Source organism: Camarhynchus parvulus, chromosome 4A, assembly GCF_901933205.1.
Source record: "Camarhynchus parvulus chromosome 4A, STF_HiC, whole genome shotgun sequence".
Taxonomy (NCBI): Eukaryota; Metazoa; Chordata; class Aves; order Passeriformes; family Thraupidae; genus Camarhynchus; species Camarhynchus parvulus.
The window spans coordinates 4,002,718-4,023,390 of NC_044600.1; the positions used below are offsets into that span (position 1 = coordinate 4,002,718).

General features: G+C 38.8%; 1 protein-coding gene across 2 annotated transcripts in view; it reads left to right on the forward strand.

Moving 5' to 3' along the window:
- Positions 1–20,673, forward strand: part of CHM (CHM Rab escort protein) — a 51,143-nt gene that overhangs the window by 15,923 nt on the left and 14,547 nt on the right. The window contains exons 4-9 of one of the 2 annotated variants that reach the window (XM_030967472.1): positions 477–601; positions 4,283–4,706; positions 5,809–5,925; positions 6,544–6,664; positions 8,894–9,119; positions 18,678–18,755. In XM_030967472.1, coding sequence (XP_030823332.1) covers positions 477–601; positions 4,283–4,706; positions 5,809–5,925; positions 6,544–6,664; positions 8,894–9,119; positions 18,678–18,755 — 1,091 coding nt within the window. Of the gene's footprint in view, positions 1–476; positions 602–4,282; positions 4,707–5,808; positions 5,926–6,543; positions 6,665–8,893; positions 9,120–18,677; positions 18,756–20,673 lie in introns of those variants that run through there. The other variant, XR_004061451.1, reaches the window with a different exon arrangement.

A 20,673-nucleotide genomic window follows, 5' to 3' on the forward strand; every position in this document is an offset into this window, starting at 1 on the left:
CATAATCGGGGCACTTGCTCAGTGCCAGAGCTTCATATTCTATGAGTTCTGTTGTATGATTTAGAGATTGCTGTGTGCACAGACTAATCCAATCCCCCAGATCACCAGGTTTTTCCATATGGTCTCCATTCAAGGGATTTTGTCACAGAACTACCCTGGCTGTGGCAAACCTCTCTTCAAGGAGATTGTATTCCAAGTTACATTCAGCTCTCTACTAAAGCCTTTATTTCATTTAACACTGTATTTCAGATTAATAGAGCCGGTGCTGTAGTACAAATGTTGGCATGGTGTGATAAAGTAACCAGCTCTAAGTGTTTTAACTCAAAAAACATAAATAGAAAAACACATTAGGACCATTAACAGGGTTCTTTTTCCTTATATTATTAGATGGTACATATTATTTGTGTCTAGAGAGATTTATAGTTCAAGAACAGCTTGCACAGTACAATATGTAATTTTATACTTGTTCTTTTAAGCAAAAGACAGATCTCAGTGATGAATGTGAGGACTGGAGAAAACTGATCCTTGAGGATGAAGAAGCAATTCCTCTTAGCAGCAAGGATAAAACTATTCAACACGTAGAAGATTTCTGTTTTGGAGAGTAAGTAGAAAAGTAGAAATTCATGAGCAGTTTTGTATGCCCAGGGTAAATTATCATATTGTGCTTTGGTTTTAAGGGTTTCACCACGCTGCCATATTACACATTGTCTCAAAAAGCATCCCTGGCCTCTGAAATGTTCTCATGTCCTTGTGCTTTGTTGAAATCAATTCACTGAAACACCCTGATCCTTCCTAAATGACCTCTCTGGGTGCAGTGCAATTTGTTGGCCAACTTTGTAAGTTTGTGATTTACTTCTGAGCAGAAAACAGAAGTGTTGTGTTTAGATATTAGTAGTAGTAGGCAGTTGTGCACTGCCATCAATTAAATTTTTCCATTCTTAATTTGCCTAAAAGCTGCTGTTCTCATAGTCAAAAATAAAACCCCTAAATCCATGTAAAATGAACCACTTAGAAAAGAACAACAACACAAATGGACAACAGTTCTATAACTATGAAATACTTGTGGTAAAATGATAAAGTAATATTTGCCCTTTGTCCTTTTTATATGCAATGAATTTAACTTACTGAAGTTAAATCCACTGAGTATAAATTTAACTACGGAACTGTGTATTTATTTATTTATTTATTTATATCTTCTGGATTTTCTACTGAACTGAACATTCTCCAGAATTCCTGAGAGGAAAGTCTTTGAGATAGTTCTGTAAATTTAACCTTGAATCCCTTAGAAAATACCATAGGTAGCTAAATGGAATGCTGACACATACTCATAAAGAAATACAGATTTCTGTCTGTAAACACCATAAGTAGGGGAAAAAAGGTGTGAATTACATAAATACAATCTGAAGGTCACAGACTGAGACTCTTCCAAGGTTCAGTGCTGCACAGTAATGGTGCTTGACTGGATTGCAGATAAAATGTAATGCTTATTTTAAAGCAATAGTACTTGGATATTGTAATTGTCATCCTGTTGTCATAATAAATAATGTTCAGAACCAGGATTAAGTCAGATGGAAAGGTTTTGTAGTCTTTTAACTTTGTGTATAATTTTTGACTGATAGCTGGCTCCCAAATGAGTCCCCTGGCACTGAGATTTCACACTTAGAAGTGAGATTATACTTGGGTAAAATTAAGCTTTAAGCATTCAACTTAGCTCAGTACAGTGCTGTCTGTCCTGGTCATCCCCAGAAAAAAAAAAAAAACATTTTCCCCAAGGAGCAAGGATAAACTTAATAAACCTGGCAAAGAAAAAGTTCTCCAAAAGAACTTGAAACTTTCTGAGAGTCAATTACTGTGCTTCTGACAATTTACATGTTCTGCCTAGATTCTGTTTTTGCTTAACTTTTGTAACTCCTATGAAGTAACCATTAAACATTTATTTTGAAAGAATAAACAGCTGGGTAGCAGTATAATATACACAGTGCAAATCTGAAATGAATGGCCTTAGAACAAAGTGCATCCATCAAAGGGAAAGAATACTGTGTCTACAACAAGCTGGATTGAAAAAAGGCAAATGGCTGAAAAATAAATAGTGAACACCTGTGCTGAATAAATTAACCAGCTGGTTGGCAATTTTTCATTTGACCTATCTGAAGGGGTTGCTGTTACAAGGCATTAATAAGACACATTCATTTTAAGATATTCCTTTGTTAGTACCATTAATTGATGAATGGTGGAAGATAATATTCTAAATTTACACAACAATTTGTCTGCAGATGTATTATTTTTTTCTGAATTAGGAGAAGAATTGTCTGTACAGAAGTTCAATTTGAGTCATTTTTATAGACAGTTCTTACATTATTCAGGGATATTTGGTCTTATAGGAAGGATGTCATGAATTTAGATTATATACAGTTTTTGGGCTCTCATTATAAAAACTGTGGAGCTGCAAATCATGGAGATTTACCTATTCTTTAATGGGAAGTGAATAGAGATTTAAAATATGTAAATATTTCTGTTACTGCTTCTCAGAATGATATAGAAAAATACACTGTATTGTGATATGAATCCAAATTTATTTTGATTTTAAAAAGTAATAATCAAGTATGTTTAAAATAAGATTAACTGTTCATTGAGATTGGGAGAAGTTAGAAACAAAACCTTATTCTGAAATTTTGTTTTATAAAGTTTTATAAAGGATGAGTTAAATAAAAGCTTCACTCTTAGTTACTGAATTTCTGGTAAGAGCTTTTGCAGTTTTCACAAACACTGTTCTAAAATCCTTAAAAAAACCCAAAATCCAAATAGAACCCCAAAATTTAATAGACTTTCATTTTTATTTGTAGCAGAGATTACTTTTTTTGAACAACATTTGACAAACTACTTATCTCTCTTTGATATTTTATAGTTACTTAATGCTGGCAATCTGAAGCAAAAAGACATAATTAATGTACAGAAACAGCCTTCTCTCATTAGTGCTTCCTTATAGCAGTTCCTGTATTTCCCAGGGCAATATTTTACCCCAGTCATGAGTTAAGTGCTTCCTGGTGACTGTGCCCAAGCTGGGAGATCACTTCCAAACTTTTCATGAGTCCATGTGAGCTCCATCAGTTCATAAATGAGGAGCAATTTTGAAAGGATCCCAGGTTTTTGTTCTTTTTTGAACAGAAATTCTGCTCCTGCTTCCATCTGCAAGGCTGCAGGTGTGCAAGGGAGCATTTTGGTGTTGATGCTGAGTAATTCCTTGCTGTTCTGGGAATTTTAAGCATCCTGTTAATACTCTGTGTTTGCAGGTCACCTTTAAATCATAGTTCATTAGTTTTCAGCCAAGATTAAATAGTTTATTCAGTGCATTAATGGTTTGTGGCATAAAGATAAAAAGACAGTTTGGAATTATTGCTGAACTCCTTTCACTTACAATGACACTGATTTGATTCATCTCAGTGGTAGTGTAAACTAAACCAAGTTCAAAAGTCCTGCTTTCTCAGGGAGGTGTCACTGAAGTTCAACATAAAACAAGTAGATGAGATTAAGAGTGGAGGGCTGCTTTATAAGGGGGATTTGAAAGAAATGTTGTGGAAAGGAAATGAACTGTGCAGAGTGAATGTTCTGTGGGCATGTCCCTCCTGTGACTGGCTGCCTTCATGCCCTGTGCATGGATTTGGAGCGCTTGCATAACAGCATTGCTGCTTGAGCAACTCATTAGAATGCAAGGGCAGAGTGTAAACAGGAATTTGAAAGTTTTCCTGAAGCGTTGGGTCCAAGTGGTCTGGTTCTCAATGGCCCTGCTGGGATCATGGCTGCTTGGTTGTGTAAAGCTTGTCTGTTTTCTTCAGGACAGTATCTCAGCTTAATGACCTTAATGCATATTTGCTTTTCAATTTCATGGGTTTTAATCCGTAGGGAACGCCTGACCAAGTTACTGGTTTTATTTCAAAATAGTCCATTTCTGTTTTTTATGTAGCTGTGGATTGTTTCACCATGAGTGCCTTGATTTTCATTTTGAGATCCTTCTATCTTTTGAGTATATGTAAAGTAAAAACTCAAATTTTTGTTGGCTTTTTTTCTCCTGAATAAAAATAATCTCTTGAATTATAGCTTTGCAGCAAAAGAACCAGAGCTTGTTAGTGGGCCAGTGAATGGGCCAGGATAAAGAAACTCTAATGCTTTTCCTAGAAATGCTTGAGGTTTCTGCTTTGGCACTGACTCAAAACTTCAAACAAGTTTTTCAGACTCTTCAAAAAGACTTTTCCCCCCTCTTTTTCCCCTCTGTGTTTTTAATCAGTCAGGATTCAGCTGAAGGTGTTGAAGAAGCTGGTGCACTGCCAAAGCTGCCTGTGTTTGGAGCCCCTGCTGCCCAGGGGGAGACTCCAGGGCCGGGGAAGGAGAGTCCAGCAGCAGAGGGGATTCCTCTGGGATCACAGCCGAGTCCAGCAGCAGAGGGGGTGGAGAAAGAGAATGCAGCAGTGGAGAGCCCTGGAGAGGAGCCCCAGAGCTGCTCTGAGGCAGCCAGGGCAGCTGCAGGGGACGGGGCAGGAGCAGCCCCTGGCACTGGAGCTGCTCCCAGCACAGCCGCAGGCGACTCCGCTCCGCAACCGGCAAAGACAGACACTGCACCCTCTGAAAATGCTGCCCAAGAACCAAAGAAAATCACCTATTCCCAAATTGTTAGAGAAGGCAGAAGGTTTAATATTGATTTAGTTTCTAAGGTAGGAATGGAATGACTTTTTTTTGTGTAAGTACATTTGCTTTGCTTAAAATGCTGACATTTGTTTTAAAACCATTCACGTTGAGACAGCACCTTTGAGGCAAAATAGCCACTCTTGAGAAGTAAGAACTGTTACCACTAAAATAAACATGAGTTATTTAATATGTGACCTTAAGTGCTTTATAACCAAAGAGATCAAAAAACACAGCTCAGAAATATTGCCTTGAAATAAATATCATGAAATATAGCACTTGGGCAGTACCAGCAAAATCTCTCTTTTTAAAGAGTGCCATTAAAAACTTGTATTTTTAAACAAGAAAGAGCAATCTGCATGCAGATTGCTCTGTCTTTTTAAAAAGATAAAAAAATGTTTTTCACAGCATAGGGAAGTTTTTTCAAAGTTGAATGCTTCACTTTACATATTGTGCCTAAAAAGATTTTTCAAACCTTTGGAAACCAAAAAAGAAACTCTCTTCACTAATTCATTCAATTCTTTGTGAAGACACTGCGAAATCATTATTGCAAACTGAGTTCCAAATGTGGATCCTGCTTGAAGCATCCTTGCAATGACATCTTGTACACCAGTCAGTGGGTGGTGGTTAACAGATAATGCTATTTTGCATCCTTTTTACACTCTGTGGGACGTGGTGTTAACTGCAGCAAATCCCTCAAATTCAGACACAAGAGTGGTCAGCAGGGCAAGGCCAGGAGTTTGTGCTGGGGTTTCCCTGGCACAGGAACATCAGCTTTCTTGTTGGTGTCCCAGGAAACCTTTATCCAGAAAGTTCTGTGTGCTCTTGCAAAGTCTGTTCCTGAGGACCATGAGACTTTTCAATCCAGACAAACACTTTCAGTTCATAGTTACATTTTTGGTCCTTCTGTATTTCATCGTATACTTGTAGTTTCTAGAAAGATGATTAAATTATATATGACAGAACCTTAAATTGGGAAGGTAAATGGGATCTCCATGGGTAATTCCATGGGAATTTACCCATGGAAAAGGTGCCTCTTGGTTCAGGGGATTTAGGGAGCAGCTGGTGAGGATTTTGTTGGGTGCTTCACTGATCCTCTTCACCCACCCCTTCCTTTCTGCTCTTGTGCAGCTGCTTTACTCCCGGGGCCTGTTAATTGACCTCCTCATTAAGTCCAACGTGAGCAGGTACGCCGAGTTCAAAAACGCCACGCGGGTTCTCGCCTTCCGAGAGGGGAAAGTAGAACAGGTACCAGAAAATCGTGGGCTGCATGTGTTTCATTTCATCTTCTGAAGGTCAAGAAGCTTGAAATTGATTTTTTGAGTGTTTTTTCCTTAATTATGATTCTAACTTAATTTCTGGAAGAAAAGTTTTTTGTATGTGTTATATAGAAATATGAAAATAAAATCAAACTAAAGTCCAGCAGTCCAGCACATTGACATAAATCTTTTACCTCAGCCTAAATGTTTAGGCCATGACTGATTGGCAGTGTATTCTTGAAAATTCAGAGATTTTAGGTTTTAAGATTCTGACTAGATTTGATTTGTCTTTATCACACTGACTTCTCTTGTATATAACAATGGCAACAGGAGATATTGGCACAGTTAATACAAACTGCAGTGATTATCTCTGCAGTTAGAGATGCAAGTGAAATTGAAGTGAAATAAAAAAGATTTTTGAATATTCTTATTGTGGAAAACTGGTAACTTTAGTTACAATAGAAATTAGGGGAAATAAATATATAAGAAAATAGCTGTAATTGAAAACAGTAATTTGAAGTATTTGTTATTTAATCAGACTTGTTGCTTGATGCTTTTACATTCAGAGTGTGGAAAGTATCTGAAATTATTAAAAAATACTTTGCAGGTGCCTTGTTCTAGAGCAGATGTCTTCAACAGCAGACAGCTGACCATGGTGGAGAAGAGAATGCTCATGAAATTTCTGACATTTTGTTTGGACTATGAACAGCACCCTGAGGAATACCAAGGTAGTGTCTCATTGAACAAGGCACACTCCCTTCTGAGGACTTCCTTCAGGGAGGCACAGTTCTGAGAGCTCTCCTGTGTTTTCACGTGGTTTATTTTTACAGATTCATTTTTAAAGTATGCTTTGACCTTTTTGTGACCTTTTCACTTCAGTGTTAAATTCTTCTACTTAAGCACTTGCTCTTCCAGTTCCCACATCATTTATTATTTACATTTTTCTTTAACAGCAAAATTATATATTACAGCAAGGTTGCAAAATGCTTTTTGTCATTTTTAAGTGTTTTCCTCCCTTCCCCCAGGTATTTTTTAAAAGAATGTGAGGTATCTGAATTTTCTGTCTGTTTTTTTGGATTACTAGGTAAACCTTCACAATGGTTTACATCAAATCAGAAATGGAGAAAATGGAATTTTTAAACTGTGAAAGTAAATGTAATTTAATGCTCTTTAGTTGTAAAGGGCAAGTTCAAAGTGCTTTTATCAAGTGTTGGCTTATTTAGATGAGAGGAAATCAGACGAGATTTGAGCTATAATGTGTGAAGAATAACGAGTGTCGGGTCAAAGAGGGAAATCAGCTCAACAGGAGGAAGGTGCTTTGGGTTCGTGCTCCTCAGGGTACAAAGAATGAAGTGGTGTCCTCAGTTCTTGGAGTCTAAAAGTAAATCAAGGCAAAGAGAAAAAAATCTGTCAAAAAGAAATAGTGTGGGATGAGGAGTACAAACATCAGAGAAAATTATTAAGCACATGCAAGAGAAGAACAGTCAGTATCAAGATCTGGTAAGATTAAGAAAAGGAGAGTCTGTAATGAACTCCAGAAAATCCTGAAGGGGGAAAAACTCATTAGGCTGAAGTGGTTTATTGATTACAGGTGATCTCAGTTTGCTGCTGCTGGAAGAAATGGAGGTGCTCAGAGTGAGGATATTGGTGGTATTTAGAAAATTTATTAAGTAAAAAAAGGAGATGCCACATCAATTTTAAATGAATCCATTGATTCATGTACCTAAATAACATTAGATTTATTTTACTTACAGAGACAGTTAAACAGTTTTTGTTCCTACATTTTAAAATAGCCTGAGAAGTAATTGAGAATATTTTGAGTCAGATTAGGCTAATGTAAAATCTTAAGAAATTTAAAATGGCTCTTGATGAGATCATTGCATTCGTGGGAAGGCAGACTTTTAATAGGAAGAGTTCATGAGTGTGAAGAATTTTTTTAAAGCTTTTTTTCCGTAAAATATGGAATTATATAAGAAGTTTGAAGTGAGGAAAACTTGAGAATTTTTTTAGAATGATAAAACAAAAAAAAACCCTGTCATTTTATGACTTTGTGCATGGCTGTACAAAGAGCAGTGCGATACATTTGTAATAAAGCTGTGGTTGAATCTTGAACAGAATATATAGCTTGATAGTACTGGGCTCTGCATTGATGGAAGTGTTTCTGAACTAGTTAGGAATTTATCCAGGACTGAAATAAGAGCAGATCTCTGAATAGTATGGAAGTATGCTGTTGCTTAAATACAATCTTTTCCTGGCAAAAAATCTTTCAGTTATGAAGATGACTATAAAGTTTTTCAGAGATGTATCAATGCCAACATGCTTTAAACATCTCCCAGAAGACTTGTGTTTCTTGGAATTTCAGAATGTGCCAGCAATAATATTATTTTAAAGGGAAGATGGTGTCCTTGATCTCTTTCTGCTCTCTGTCTCATCCACATTTGTTTGTTGCCAGCAAGTTGTTCAGTTGAAATAAATATTGCACCTTCTCATCTCTGGATTGTGGCACTGTGTGAGGGGCTTCTCTGAGCACAAATATCCAGTCTAGCACTGGCAGTGGGGATGCAGCAGTCCTGTTCTGTGGCTGCAATCTGGGCTAGTATTTTGGGTAATTTACAGGACACAGCATCCCACGGCACTGTCCACAGTTTCTCACTTTTCTCTCAGCGTTGGGAAATGGAGTTAGATCAAGTCTAGCAATGAATAGGTGATGCCATTGGGGACCCATAAAGTGAGTTTGGGATATTTTGAAATATTTTAATGGAATGCTATTTCTGTTTTCTGAGATAACTCACTTTCTGGGAGTAGTTCTTCTAACTTTCATTGATTGGATGATCCATTTTCAATAAAGATTTTGTTGAAAAACTCACTTGCCTATGTTTACTGGAATCCAAAGCACTTGTTTGAGCTGAAGTGCAGATGTTACAGTGTGCTCAGTGCCTCGTGTGCTTTTCCCCCAGACCACGAGTCCAGCACGTTTGCTGAGTTCCTCCAGACACGGAAGCTGACCCCCAGCTTGCAGCACTTCATCCTTCACTCCATTGCAATGGTGGCAGAGACTGAGAGCAGCACTCTGGAAGGGCTTCAGGCAACAAAAAAATTCCTGCAGTGCCTTGGCCGCTACGGCAACACCCCGTTCTTGTTCCCTCTGTATGGGCAAGGAGAGATCCCACAGTGCTTCTGCAGGTAAGCCTCACTCACCCAGACACATCCCAAAAAGGAAACCCTTGTAATGTAAGAGGTGTCGCTCACTAGGACACTTTGCAACATTTTTCACTGTATTACAAATGCAGCCTGTAGTAGCTGCTGGCTGTGGTGGCTGCTGTGAGTAAGTTAATAAGTGCTAGGAAATGAAAAAGCCATAATTTAACCCATATGTAGCTGCCCCTTTTTAAATCTGGCAGAGGAGACTTGGGGATATCTGTCCAAAAGGGCGACTGTGCATTTGGGTAGGTTGAAAAAATTTGTGAGTCTTCTCTGAAACTGAGGGAAGATCTGTGTTGTCAATTTGTGTTACTAATTAATGCTGAGAATTCATCTACCATTCACAGGTATATATTTAATAATGAACTGGATTGTTCTGAAAGAGGAGAATAATGCCATGTGTCCAGTTTACAATTACATTTAAAACAAGCCTTTCTACATCACAGACTTTTATACAAACAGGGCAATTGCTGTGAAATCATGACATTATTTTGTAGCTCCCTCTAGACTGAAGATTCCAGCTCCTATGAACTGAACAGCAGAGGAGATCCCATGCAGCTCTGTTTCACTGAGCCACTGCTACATTCTGACATCCAAACAGCAGCCATATGTTCTCCACTCCTTGAGCCTTAGAAAGCAAGTAAAACAAAAAAGCCCAGTTGATTCCAGGATAAACCAAGATCCACTTGAGTGGCAGTGGCAGTGCAGTCCTTGCCCTGGCTCCTGAGGTGTCCCTGGCCCGTGGTTCTGGCACAGACCTGGTGCTTGGTGCTTTTGGGTGCAGAGAGTGGGTGGTTTTCACTTCAGTTGTTTCCAACAGTTCAACTGCCTTTTAAAAGGCTGAGGGTTTTTTTTTCATCTTTGCTTTTGCTGGCAAGCAGCCTTTCCATCTGCTCAATGTGGGTTTAATGTGGTAACCTGTAGGTCTGAAGTAAACATTAGCTCTGTTTAAAAAAAGCAGCTTTGCCTGGTGAGGCCAGTTTGTCTGAGTGATATATTTGTACATCAGTCCCTTAAATAGCAGTGCAGGGTCTTACCTGCTTTGTTTGGTGCTGGACAAGTTCTGCTTTTACATGTGTGCTACTATGAACTTGTGGTTTACAGCAGGTTGTTGGGTATTCCTGTTTGTCTCTGTGATAGATTCCAGTTCTCTTCTCCACAACAGTCCCTAAATTACTGCCAGAGGAATGGCCTTAGCAGCTTGATCCTGCTGGGCTGTGTAAAGGATGGATGCAGTTATGTGTTGATAGAAACATTCTGGAATAATTGTGCTCCATTGAATAGAAATGTTATTTGCTACCATCTTTTGTCAGTAGCCTTTCATCTGCTCCTTGAGCTGTATTTATATGGTGATTTAAAGTGCAGACCTAGGTATAATTAGGTGATTGGACAGATAATTTGTGAACAAAAATTGGGGTTAGGTAACTACTCTGCATACAGTCATGCAACAGAACTTGTGTTTCTGGATTTTCTGAATGTCTTTGTGTCTTTATAGGATTTCATGTGAGGCCAGGTATCTGTATGTGACCAGAGATTAATAAATCACAATTTTATCAGAGCCATTGAAGTAGTACAGTTTTGGCAGTTCAACCTTCCTTGGCTTCAGATACCTGGAGAAAAAAATAAATTTAATAATGAAAATATAAATTTTACTTGCTTGTTTTTTTCTCTGTAGATTCTTATCCATGTAATTTTTCTTGCATTCTCAAAATTCCTTTGGCTTAATTTTTTTATTTAAAAACCAGCACATGCAGTTTTCTGATCTGTAACAGCAGTATATTTCAAGTTAGCAGTAGAGGTGTCTAGAAGTATTATAAATATTCTTATCAGAAAATCATTCTGTGATGACAGGAGTTCTTCAGATGGCCTGAACTTTCTATTTCAGATCACTGGTTGCTGCATTTTAGGTTTTTTTTTTTTTTGCTAAAATGTATAAGTTCTACAACAAAGAAGGTATTTCAATAGATGAAGCCAATTAATCCGTCAAACCAAAAAGTAATTACACTTCTAAAAGGCTTGTATTGCAAACATTCTAATACAAAACTTTTTTAAAAAATGTCTTTTCTTTTTTAAGTGAACAATTTAGGAGGCAACCATAATATTTTTTGAGATTAATCACAATTTTTAAAGGTGTTCTGCCCTCAGGATTGTGTCTTGCTCAAAGTGAGCCATATGTGAAGAATGCTGCTGGGGCTGTGGAGTAAAGAGGCAACGCCAGAGCCTATAGATCACAGCCTACAGCTTTTATCACCAGCTTATCAGGGGAAGGTGTCACCTGGCCTGTGATTTCTAACCACTGTTCTATATTCTGCTTTAATGTAAACCTCTTAAGCGTTTCTTGCAGCCAGTTACACTGTGTGTTCTCATCAAGGCTACTGTTATAAATGGCACACATGCATATTGATGGGAATGAGTCAAAGACATTTGTAAGTCACATCCTTGCATCCCAAATGAATTCTGCATAAACACCACAACCTTTTGGAACTGCTGACGACACTCAAGTGAGCAGAAGCGCTCTTCCTTCTTTATTGGTTTAAGCAGGGATGGTTTAGGAGAGAAAATTAAACTTTTATATCACTGTAATGTACATCCCAATATGGTGAGGTACAGATGGGAGGTTTCTGTCTCCATCAGTTGGAGTCGTGGAACAAGGAAGGTCCTTGGGAGCCTCCTGCTCTCCTGAGCTGACAAAAAAAGCAAAACTTTACTGGCCCTTAACAGCTTCCTTTACTTCCTTCTCGGTACAAAACTGTTCTGACTCTTCCTTTCTAATGATGTGGCAATACTCTGATGTTAAGTACAAGTGAATATAATATCTCATTCTTGAGGAAAACCCAAACAAGCTTTTACATCTGCTGCTGTGTTTGCTTTGTGAACACGCTGAATTTGGGGCAGAGCAGGCAAAGTTTCTCTTCAGTTGGTTTTCAGATTTTTTCCTCTGGACCCATGCAAATATGGACATTCAAATGGAATTGACTTTCTGAGAAGCAGTAGTTTTTTCCATGTGAACTTTCAGAGGGAATTGGTGACTGTCCCCTGTGTCATGTCACAAAGGTCCTACAGGGACACGTTGTGTCTCTTGTGTCTTTGTTAAGAATTATCCAAAAGCTGACAGATATCAGTAGGTGCTGGAATATCCTTGGCTGCTTGGCCAGAGGAGTTGGCGAGTCCCTGACTGTTATGGGCAGTTGGTTCATGATGTGCATTCCTATAAACAGACCTGGAGCTTTCCCATTGTGTATTTGGTGGGCAGTGTCACCCTTTGTAGGAGTTCCTACAGATTCTGGCTGAAATTGTAATTTCTGTCTCCGTGACAGTGACAGCAGTAATTTAGTGATGGAGGAAAGATCTGATTAAGACAGTTCCATCTCTTTCAGTGCCCATATTTACAGGAAGATTAAGAGGCCAGGCTGAGATAAGATGGATAGTGTGATTGATTCTGAGGGTTCCTGTATATATTTAAAAATGAATAATCAGTTTTACCTTTACATGTGCACTATTACCTGCTACAGATGTCAGAGCTTCTGGGGTAGTCTCAGGTCCTTTAAAATTCCCAATTATGTCCCTGTTACAATCTGGGAAGGTTTTAGTGGTCTGAAATCAAGACTGGACTTCAGAAAACCTGACTGCAATAATTTATTAAAAATTGGGCACACCATGTTTTTCAGCTAAATTTATACATAAGTATTATATCTCTGCATGTTAGCAACATGCAGAACTTTTCTGTGTGTAAATTGTATGATTTAGCATATTAATGAGAAATTAATGAGAAATTCAATCAATGTGAATTCCTGGTAACAATCAGGTGTGACAGATTTGAGTGTCAGCACATATGAAACAGTCACAGGTGATTTAAAAATCATAGTGAGATATGAGTTCAGTCCTCCATTTCAAAATACCTAATTTTCATATTTATCTATCTCTTATCACTTATAATTATTCCATTTCTTTGGACCAGAACATGTAATTGGAATTACTGACAACTTATCACTATTCCTTGGGTTGTACTAAAATACTGAATAGTACCAATAACTGCAGTGCTGCTTTCCTCTTAATTGTTTTCACTTGCATTTCAGGGAAATAATAAAACTTCAAATGTTGTTTAGCCTTTAAAGACAAACTTGATATATTTCTTCTCACTTTGTTGGCAGATGAATGCAAAATGGGCAAGCAGAGTTAGCAGGATTGTTTGTAGGATCAGTTGTTTGTTTTTCCCTCTAAGGAGAAACTCTTTCTTGGGATAAACATGAGGGAAGTGAGATAATCCATCATTCTGAGACCTGTTCACTAGTGATGGATGGATAGATTGGTAAAGTAACTCAATAATCTTCATTTTTTTCAGGTTATTCACAGATCAGTGAGCCTTGTCGTTAATACAGCTGTGGAATGCTTTTGTGTCCTTGCCCACAGTATTTCTCAGAATTTGACAGGGAAAGACTTTTAATTTGGAAATAACCTTTGTTGTAAAATGCATTAAGTGGATGAAACTTAGAGAATACCTTCCCATTTTAGATTCTATCTTCTGAGTGTTTGTCAATTCTTTGTTTAAAAAATTACTTGCAAACATGAGAGCTGTTCTGCTCCTTGTTATTTCTGACTAGAAATTGTGTTCTGCAGGAGTTTATACCTGGTGAAGGCCTTCAGCCATTGGAATCTATCACATGGGATGCTCTCAATCATGTGGATGCTGTCAAAGTGTATTGATTTCCCATCCCTAACAAGGCAGGGAAAAGTTTTCAGTCAAGAAATTGTATTGAGGGGTCAGACTTAGTGTCCTACTCTCATTCTTGATCATCTTGGTTCATTTTAAAAACCTATTTGGAACCTAAAAGCACAAAATACAAATGCTATTGTGACATGACTTTTTCAGGGTTTAATAATTAGGGTAATGGTGATAATAGGAGAGAAATGTATCTTAGTGTATTATTTGGTATTACCTCTTACCAGTCCCTTAGCAAGGAAATTCCTCCCTGGTTGTGTGGGGATGTGCAGCTTGTGCCTTACAGGGTCTTCCTGAGAGTTCTGACTCAGACATGTGAATATTTGCAGCATTATCAGGAGAGCTATGGAAATGACAGGATTGTTTATTACTGGAGCAAATCTGAGATGAGGAGGCAAATTGCATTTAGCAGAGTCCTTTCTCATTAAACCAGAAGACAGAGAAAGGTAGCTTCCTAAACATGACAGAATTAGTAAAATAGCCCTTGAATTTCATTGAGGGTTAAGAGAGCTGGAATTTTTCTGTCTTTTCTGGAGGCAGAGAACACAGAAATGGGTTTTATAGAGGAGCTAATGTTTAGTGACTGCTCCTAGTGCCTTGCCCTGCAGTCCTGCTCTCCCCAGCCTCTCTGGGAGGGCAGAGCTGTTGTGTAATTGCAGCTGGATGACCTTGGGTGCAGAGCAGCTGCTTCTCCAGCAAGGCCCATGGCATTTAGAGCCAGGTCCTTCCACCTCCCCAGAGAGGAGCCTTGGGAGTGCCTCTGCACTTCCCTGCCCTCACAGCAGCACAGAAACAACTGGACTCTTCTGTTTCCTTTTTCTTTTTCCCCTCTCCAGCTCTGTGGCAATTTCCTACAGTTGCCACAGTGCTTTAACCATAATTTCTAGGCCTCTTAAACACATTGCCTGATGGTTTCTCACCTAACCTTCATAGAAATCATCTGTTTCTTGAGTTTAGAATCCCAGAGAATGACTCTTAACCTTGATTCACTAAAAAGTAGTGTTAATTGCAATATCCTTGAAAAAATGAGGTTGATAATGTGGTTAATTTTAATAAACAGTACTTTTATATTGTGACAGGAGTCATCAGTAACATGGCACTTTTATCAGCAATAAGCTGCTGCAGTTGTTTAAATTGCTAATTACTAGCTGAAATGCAAAGACAAATTAAACATGGTCTTTTTCTGTCAACAGAATTTCCTCAGCTTTAGAAACATCCTAAGAAATCTACACTGGCACAAAGCAAGGCTGAAGTATAGGAACATAGAAATATCTGATGAAATTAAGATTTTTATTGCATTATCTTCTAACGTTTGAATTTGGGAAATGAAATCTTGGGTCTGTAAAAGGCAGCAGTGACTTTCCAAACCCCAAAACTTGTACATCACAGAATAGGAACTCAAATGTTAAAACTCCTGAAATAGTTGTACTTCTGAAATACTGAAGTGCAGTGTGGTCATTCAGAATCCATGAACAATAAATACCAGCCCTTGCCAGACTCTGATGATGAAAGAGACTGAAATTACCCCTATTTTGTAATTATGGAGAGAAGTGCACAGAGGGTCTGTTTAGGGTCAGCGATAAGTAGCTGGAGCTTTGTGCTCTAAACCAAACCAAGCCCAGCAGTTTATATCTTGTCTGTTTTACTGGCAGTGTTCACTGCCAGAATGTTTCACAGGATGTGAATGGATATTTCTGTATATGCAGTCTTAGTTCCATACAATTAAAAGGAGCAAGTTCTTAGTTTTAAAGATAAATTTGGTACCCCAGCTCTGCCATTCCAGCTCCTCTTCCTGCAGCATTTCCCAGTCCCAGCCTGGTTTCCAGAAGGAGAGGGAAATCTGGGGAAAGAAATCCTCTTACCTTGGGCTACAGGCTCAAAGCACTCTCTGTGAGTGAGCTGAGTGCTGGTGGGGAAGTGCAGGAACTTTGTGATTGGTGTAGAATTGTCCTGTTGCTGATGGATTTAGAGCATAGGCTGCTTCTCTAATCTTAGAGGACCTTTTTAAATTTCACAGGAATAATGAACACAGCCTGCAGGAAAAAGTCAAAATATTTGACTCTTTATCTGCTTCCCTAAGCACTTCTGTCACATATTTTCCTTTCCATAGCCCTCCAAATGCCAGGACAGTTCAGGATGACATTGATTATTTCCTTCATTAGCTTTTGGGTGCTTTTTTTTGGTGGGGTGGATTTTTGGTGTTAGCCAGGTGGATGCACACACTGAGTTTTGCCTTTGGTATGGGAACCATGTGTTGGGAAGATTAACCACCATTTTTTGTAGCTGTAGCTGTTTTATTTATTTGATTTGTCTCAACTCTACTTGTTAATGTTTTTGGAACACAGCAACACTGGAGGAAAGGCTGATATTCTAGGGGTCTTTCAGGAAACAGAATTTAACATAAGAACCAGGTCACAGCTTGCTCTGTGTGTAAAAATAAATTGAAAGAGGACAATTCATTATCTCAGCACTTGCCATGTTTTTCTTTGATCTTTCTCCAAAGCTTGCAGTGCTGTACATGGAGTATTCAGCTTTAAGGAGAGAAGCAAGTAGTTTTTACTATAGAAAAAATGCACAGTTAAAAATTAGTCAATTTTTAAATTAATCACAATGTGCATTTAGAAAGCAGAAGACAAATTACGTGCTAGAAATAAAAACTAGAATTTGGTGTAAAATTATTTGATACACTTTTAAAATTCTTCCAGAGTGAACTAAGGCTAAGTCTGTAATGTGAGTGTTTTTGTGGTATCTCAGTGTTGGAAATCGAGATGTCAAATGGAGAGACATTCTATTTTTGTTCAATTAATATCACAGAGCATTACATCAAAGCAGTAAACTCCTCTTGTATCAACAGATGCAGCAACCCTGAAGCCTATTTTCTCTCTTGTTACATTAGTGTTTAATTAAAGAAAACAACTAGTTGGAGGCAGTTACTTTCTGTGAAATGTAATGAAGATTTATTTTGTAAGTGACCTTCACTGTATTAGCTGAATCAGTAATCAGTAAAATTAATAGAATAATCAAATTATATACAAACTCATAAATCACTGCGAATATGCTGTCAAAAATGCAGCTTTTAATATGTCATATTGTTTCACAGCTGTATTAAAAATTGCAACTGCTGATTTCTGCCTTGATGGGGTCTGAAATGGCATTTAAAGGCTGTGTATGATGGAAGGCTACCAGGCCAAAAATTTTCACAACTGTTAATTTAGCTGTAATATGATTTGATGTCAGCAGGGCAAAGTTGAAGCCGAGTACAGTGTTGTTGCTATCTTTCAGCAAAACTTGAATTATTGGTGGAGGCAGTCGCCAGTTAATTAGAGTAATATCAGTTTAAATGTCTGTCATTTAGGGTTAATGGTATCAAAGAGTTGCCTTGTACTTCAAGTGCAGTCAAATCATCTTGAATAGCCCATTGTATGAAAGTAATGCCAGCACAATGATTCTACTTTGTCATAAATTATTGGGGTGCCATTTAGTTTAATATTTCAGTTTCTGTATTTAAATAATTTTGGCAAGTCCTTCCTAGCTGTGTCATTTTTCATGCTAGGCTGTTCTAATAGGTGTTTTGGCTGTTTGTGATTGTTCAGCAACACAATCAAAATTCCTTTCCATTTTCATTTAAAAAAAAAACTTTTCTGCTGGCCTATGAAAACTGGTCATGCCCTCATCCCCTGGATAGCAGGCTACTCTTGGAAAGAAATAATTCACATTTTTGTGCGGCCAAGCAGCAAAGTTCTTTCAAAGCATGCTGGTAAAATAAAGTGCATATATCAAAACCTCCTGGCTGTGGTTGAAGGAAAACTGTAATTAATGTTTTTAACTAAGGAATCCAGTTCTAGTTAAGTTAATAGTGCTATTCTTATATGCAAGATATGAAATCAACTCCTCTGAGTTGGTTTGAAAGATGCTGATAGCTCTGTGTCAGGCAGGAGGCTGTGGATTGCAGCATTAGAGATAATAAACTTTTGTGGCATCTTCAACAACCTCCAAACAGCCAAGGCTGGGATTTTTGGGATGTATCTCTGGTTTTCCATGAGGAGCAGGGGTATTTTTTGGGAACTGGGTATTCCAGGTGTCCTATGGTACTTGGTGGTGCTGGCAGTTCCTTGGGCTGCCCCAGTCCTGCAGGTCAGAGGGGTTTTGGGACTGGCTTAGAGCTGCCTCATCTGACATTGGAATGACGAAATAATGCCATTTTTGGAAGTCAGGTTTGCAAAGTGAAAGTTTTCAAGTTTGTCATCTGTGAACATAAATCAAAATGCTTTCACTTCAAAATCACAGAATCAGAGGCTGCTTTGGGTTGAAAGAGACCTTAAAGCTCATCCAGTATCACCCCTGGCATGGGCAGGGACACCTTCCACTGTCCCAGGTTGCTCCAAGCCCTGTCCAGCCTGGCCTTGGGCACTTCCAGGGATCCAGGGCAGCCACAGCTGCTCTGGGCACCTGTGTCAGGGCCTGCCCACCCTCACAGGGGGATGTCCTCCATATAGCCAATCTAAGCCTACCCTCCTTCAGTTTAAGGCTGTTCCCCTTGTCCCCAGTCCCTCTCCAGCTCCCCTGGAGCCCTTCAGGCCCTGCCAGGGGCTCTGAGCTGTGACTGGAGCCTTCTCCTCTCCAGGTGAGCACCCCCAGCTCTGCCAGCCTGGCTCCAACCCTGTGATAACTCTGTGACCTCCCCTGCACTCCAACAGCTCCACATCTTGCTTCTGTCAATAAATCAGTGTTACCAACACCTCAGAGCTTTGCCTTGCTGACCACTCAGACTGATTGCAATTATCAGAGCTGCACTAATTACCTCTGTTTCCCTGTTGCAGGCTGTGTGCTGTGTTTGGGGGGATCTACTGCCTCCGTCACGCCGTGCGCTGCCTGGTGCTGGACAGAGCTTCGGGCCGGTAAGGGGCACCAGGAACTTCTGTTTATACACAAAACACAGGTGAAAAATGTCTCAAGTCTATTGAAAAAAAAATGATTCTTCTGAGATCCTCCTTGGTATTAATAACACATCAACCTTGATTAAAAGTAATTTGTGTATAGGTCCTCCAGAACAAGGAAAGTGGGTCTAGAATATAGAAACTAAATTAATTTCCCTGTGATATTACTACAGCTCCTGATCACCCAAGCTTGGAAGACAAATCATTTCAGCTGCCGGGGGGCTGGTGATGAGTGATGTTAGTTTTCCTTGTGGCCTTACCTACTCTAATTGATTTTCATCAGATGACAACAAAGCCCTCTGTTATTGCATTTTTAAAAATGGAGCTCACCTAAAGACTCATCAGATTAATCTTTGCTGATAATGCATGTCACTCCAAGAGAAAAGACTTTAATGAGTTTTTAGGTAGATTTTTGTCATAAACTATGCTGCCCTCTTATTCCAGAATAAATTCTTTTACAACAATATCAGGCCTGTAGGCAGGTTTAAAGTTGAGCTAAGAAAAATCAACGCAGAGTTTTTTCCGTAGTGGCATTTTTCACACCTCTGTAAATTGCCATATTTCTGTTATACACATTTTATCAGGTATTAGTCTAACTGCAGACTTTCGCTGTCCTGAAGACTCTGTTTGCAGCTTAGTGTCTATAATTGAAAATTTCAAGATGTTTTGTAGAAAATTTAGAGAATTAATTTAGAAATGATGTAGTACCAATGTGTTAGGAGAATGAGTAGTTAAATGAGGGGGTTTGAGTTTATTTCCCAGCTCCTCTGCAATTCCTGGAGCACAGTCCTTGTAGCTGCATTTGCCACAACATGGTCAAGTAGTAGCTGTTTTCCCTGAAACTGGATAAACTCCAGATTTTACCTTTCTGCCAGTTCCTGAAGATTCTGGAGCTCACTGCACAGTTGTAGACTTTGAGGTGTAAATGTGTTTTATCAGGTGTGTTCTTCCAAATGCACAATTCATATGCAAATTAAACTGTGCCCCTTTCGGGAGCAGTCATTTATTTTAACACTGATATTTGAACTGCTGCTGTAGGAAGTTGTTTATTCCAATAATTTTTAAATACTTAAATTGCTCCTGCAGGGGGACAAAGCTTTTAGTTGGAAGCAACTTCCAAACCCTACTCTGTACAGGTCTTAACTGGTCAGCGGCACTGCTTGCCCCAGTTTCCAGCTTCTTCTGCACATCCTGAAGACCTTTGAAATCAATGTTTTTTGCAAGGTTATGTGTGTTGCAGAAGAGCTGGAGTGCTGCTTTTCCATTAACCTGACTTAGTTTTGAATACAGTTTTAAAAAAATAGCACAAGTGTCTTTTTTTAGGCTGTTTTTGGGGTTCACTTGTGCCATGTTAGAATGATAGATTTTTGAGGAGCAGAATTATTGAAATACTTCTAAAGATTTTACCAGACTTTCATTACTCCAAAAACATTGAGCTTTTAATAATACCATTATCTGATAGTGAATATGAAGAAGCACAACACATCCAAGATATCCTTTTCCTTTATCTTCTGTTTTGTTCTTGCTGTTATCTCCTTCCTCACTGTGTATTCCCCCCCCTGCACCAGCTTGTATTTCCTCTTGACTTTGGGCTTCAGTGTTTTGCCTAATAAAAATCAGCTATCAAGTTGTTAATGAGGCTATTTATGAGTTACTGAGCTTTTGAGTCAACAGACCATTAATAGTAATTGGTAAGAGGCAAATTCATATCTGGTTGTCAGTGCAGCTGGCTGTGTGCTTGCAGAGGCAGCTTCCCCAGGTTACAGATGGCTCACTCAGCACTGCAGAAATGCATTGTGCAGTGGTCATTACCACTTTATAGCTCCTTTCACAGCTCTCCAGGCTGCATCCATGCCTTAAGGCAGCGATTTTTTCTCTA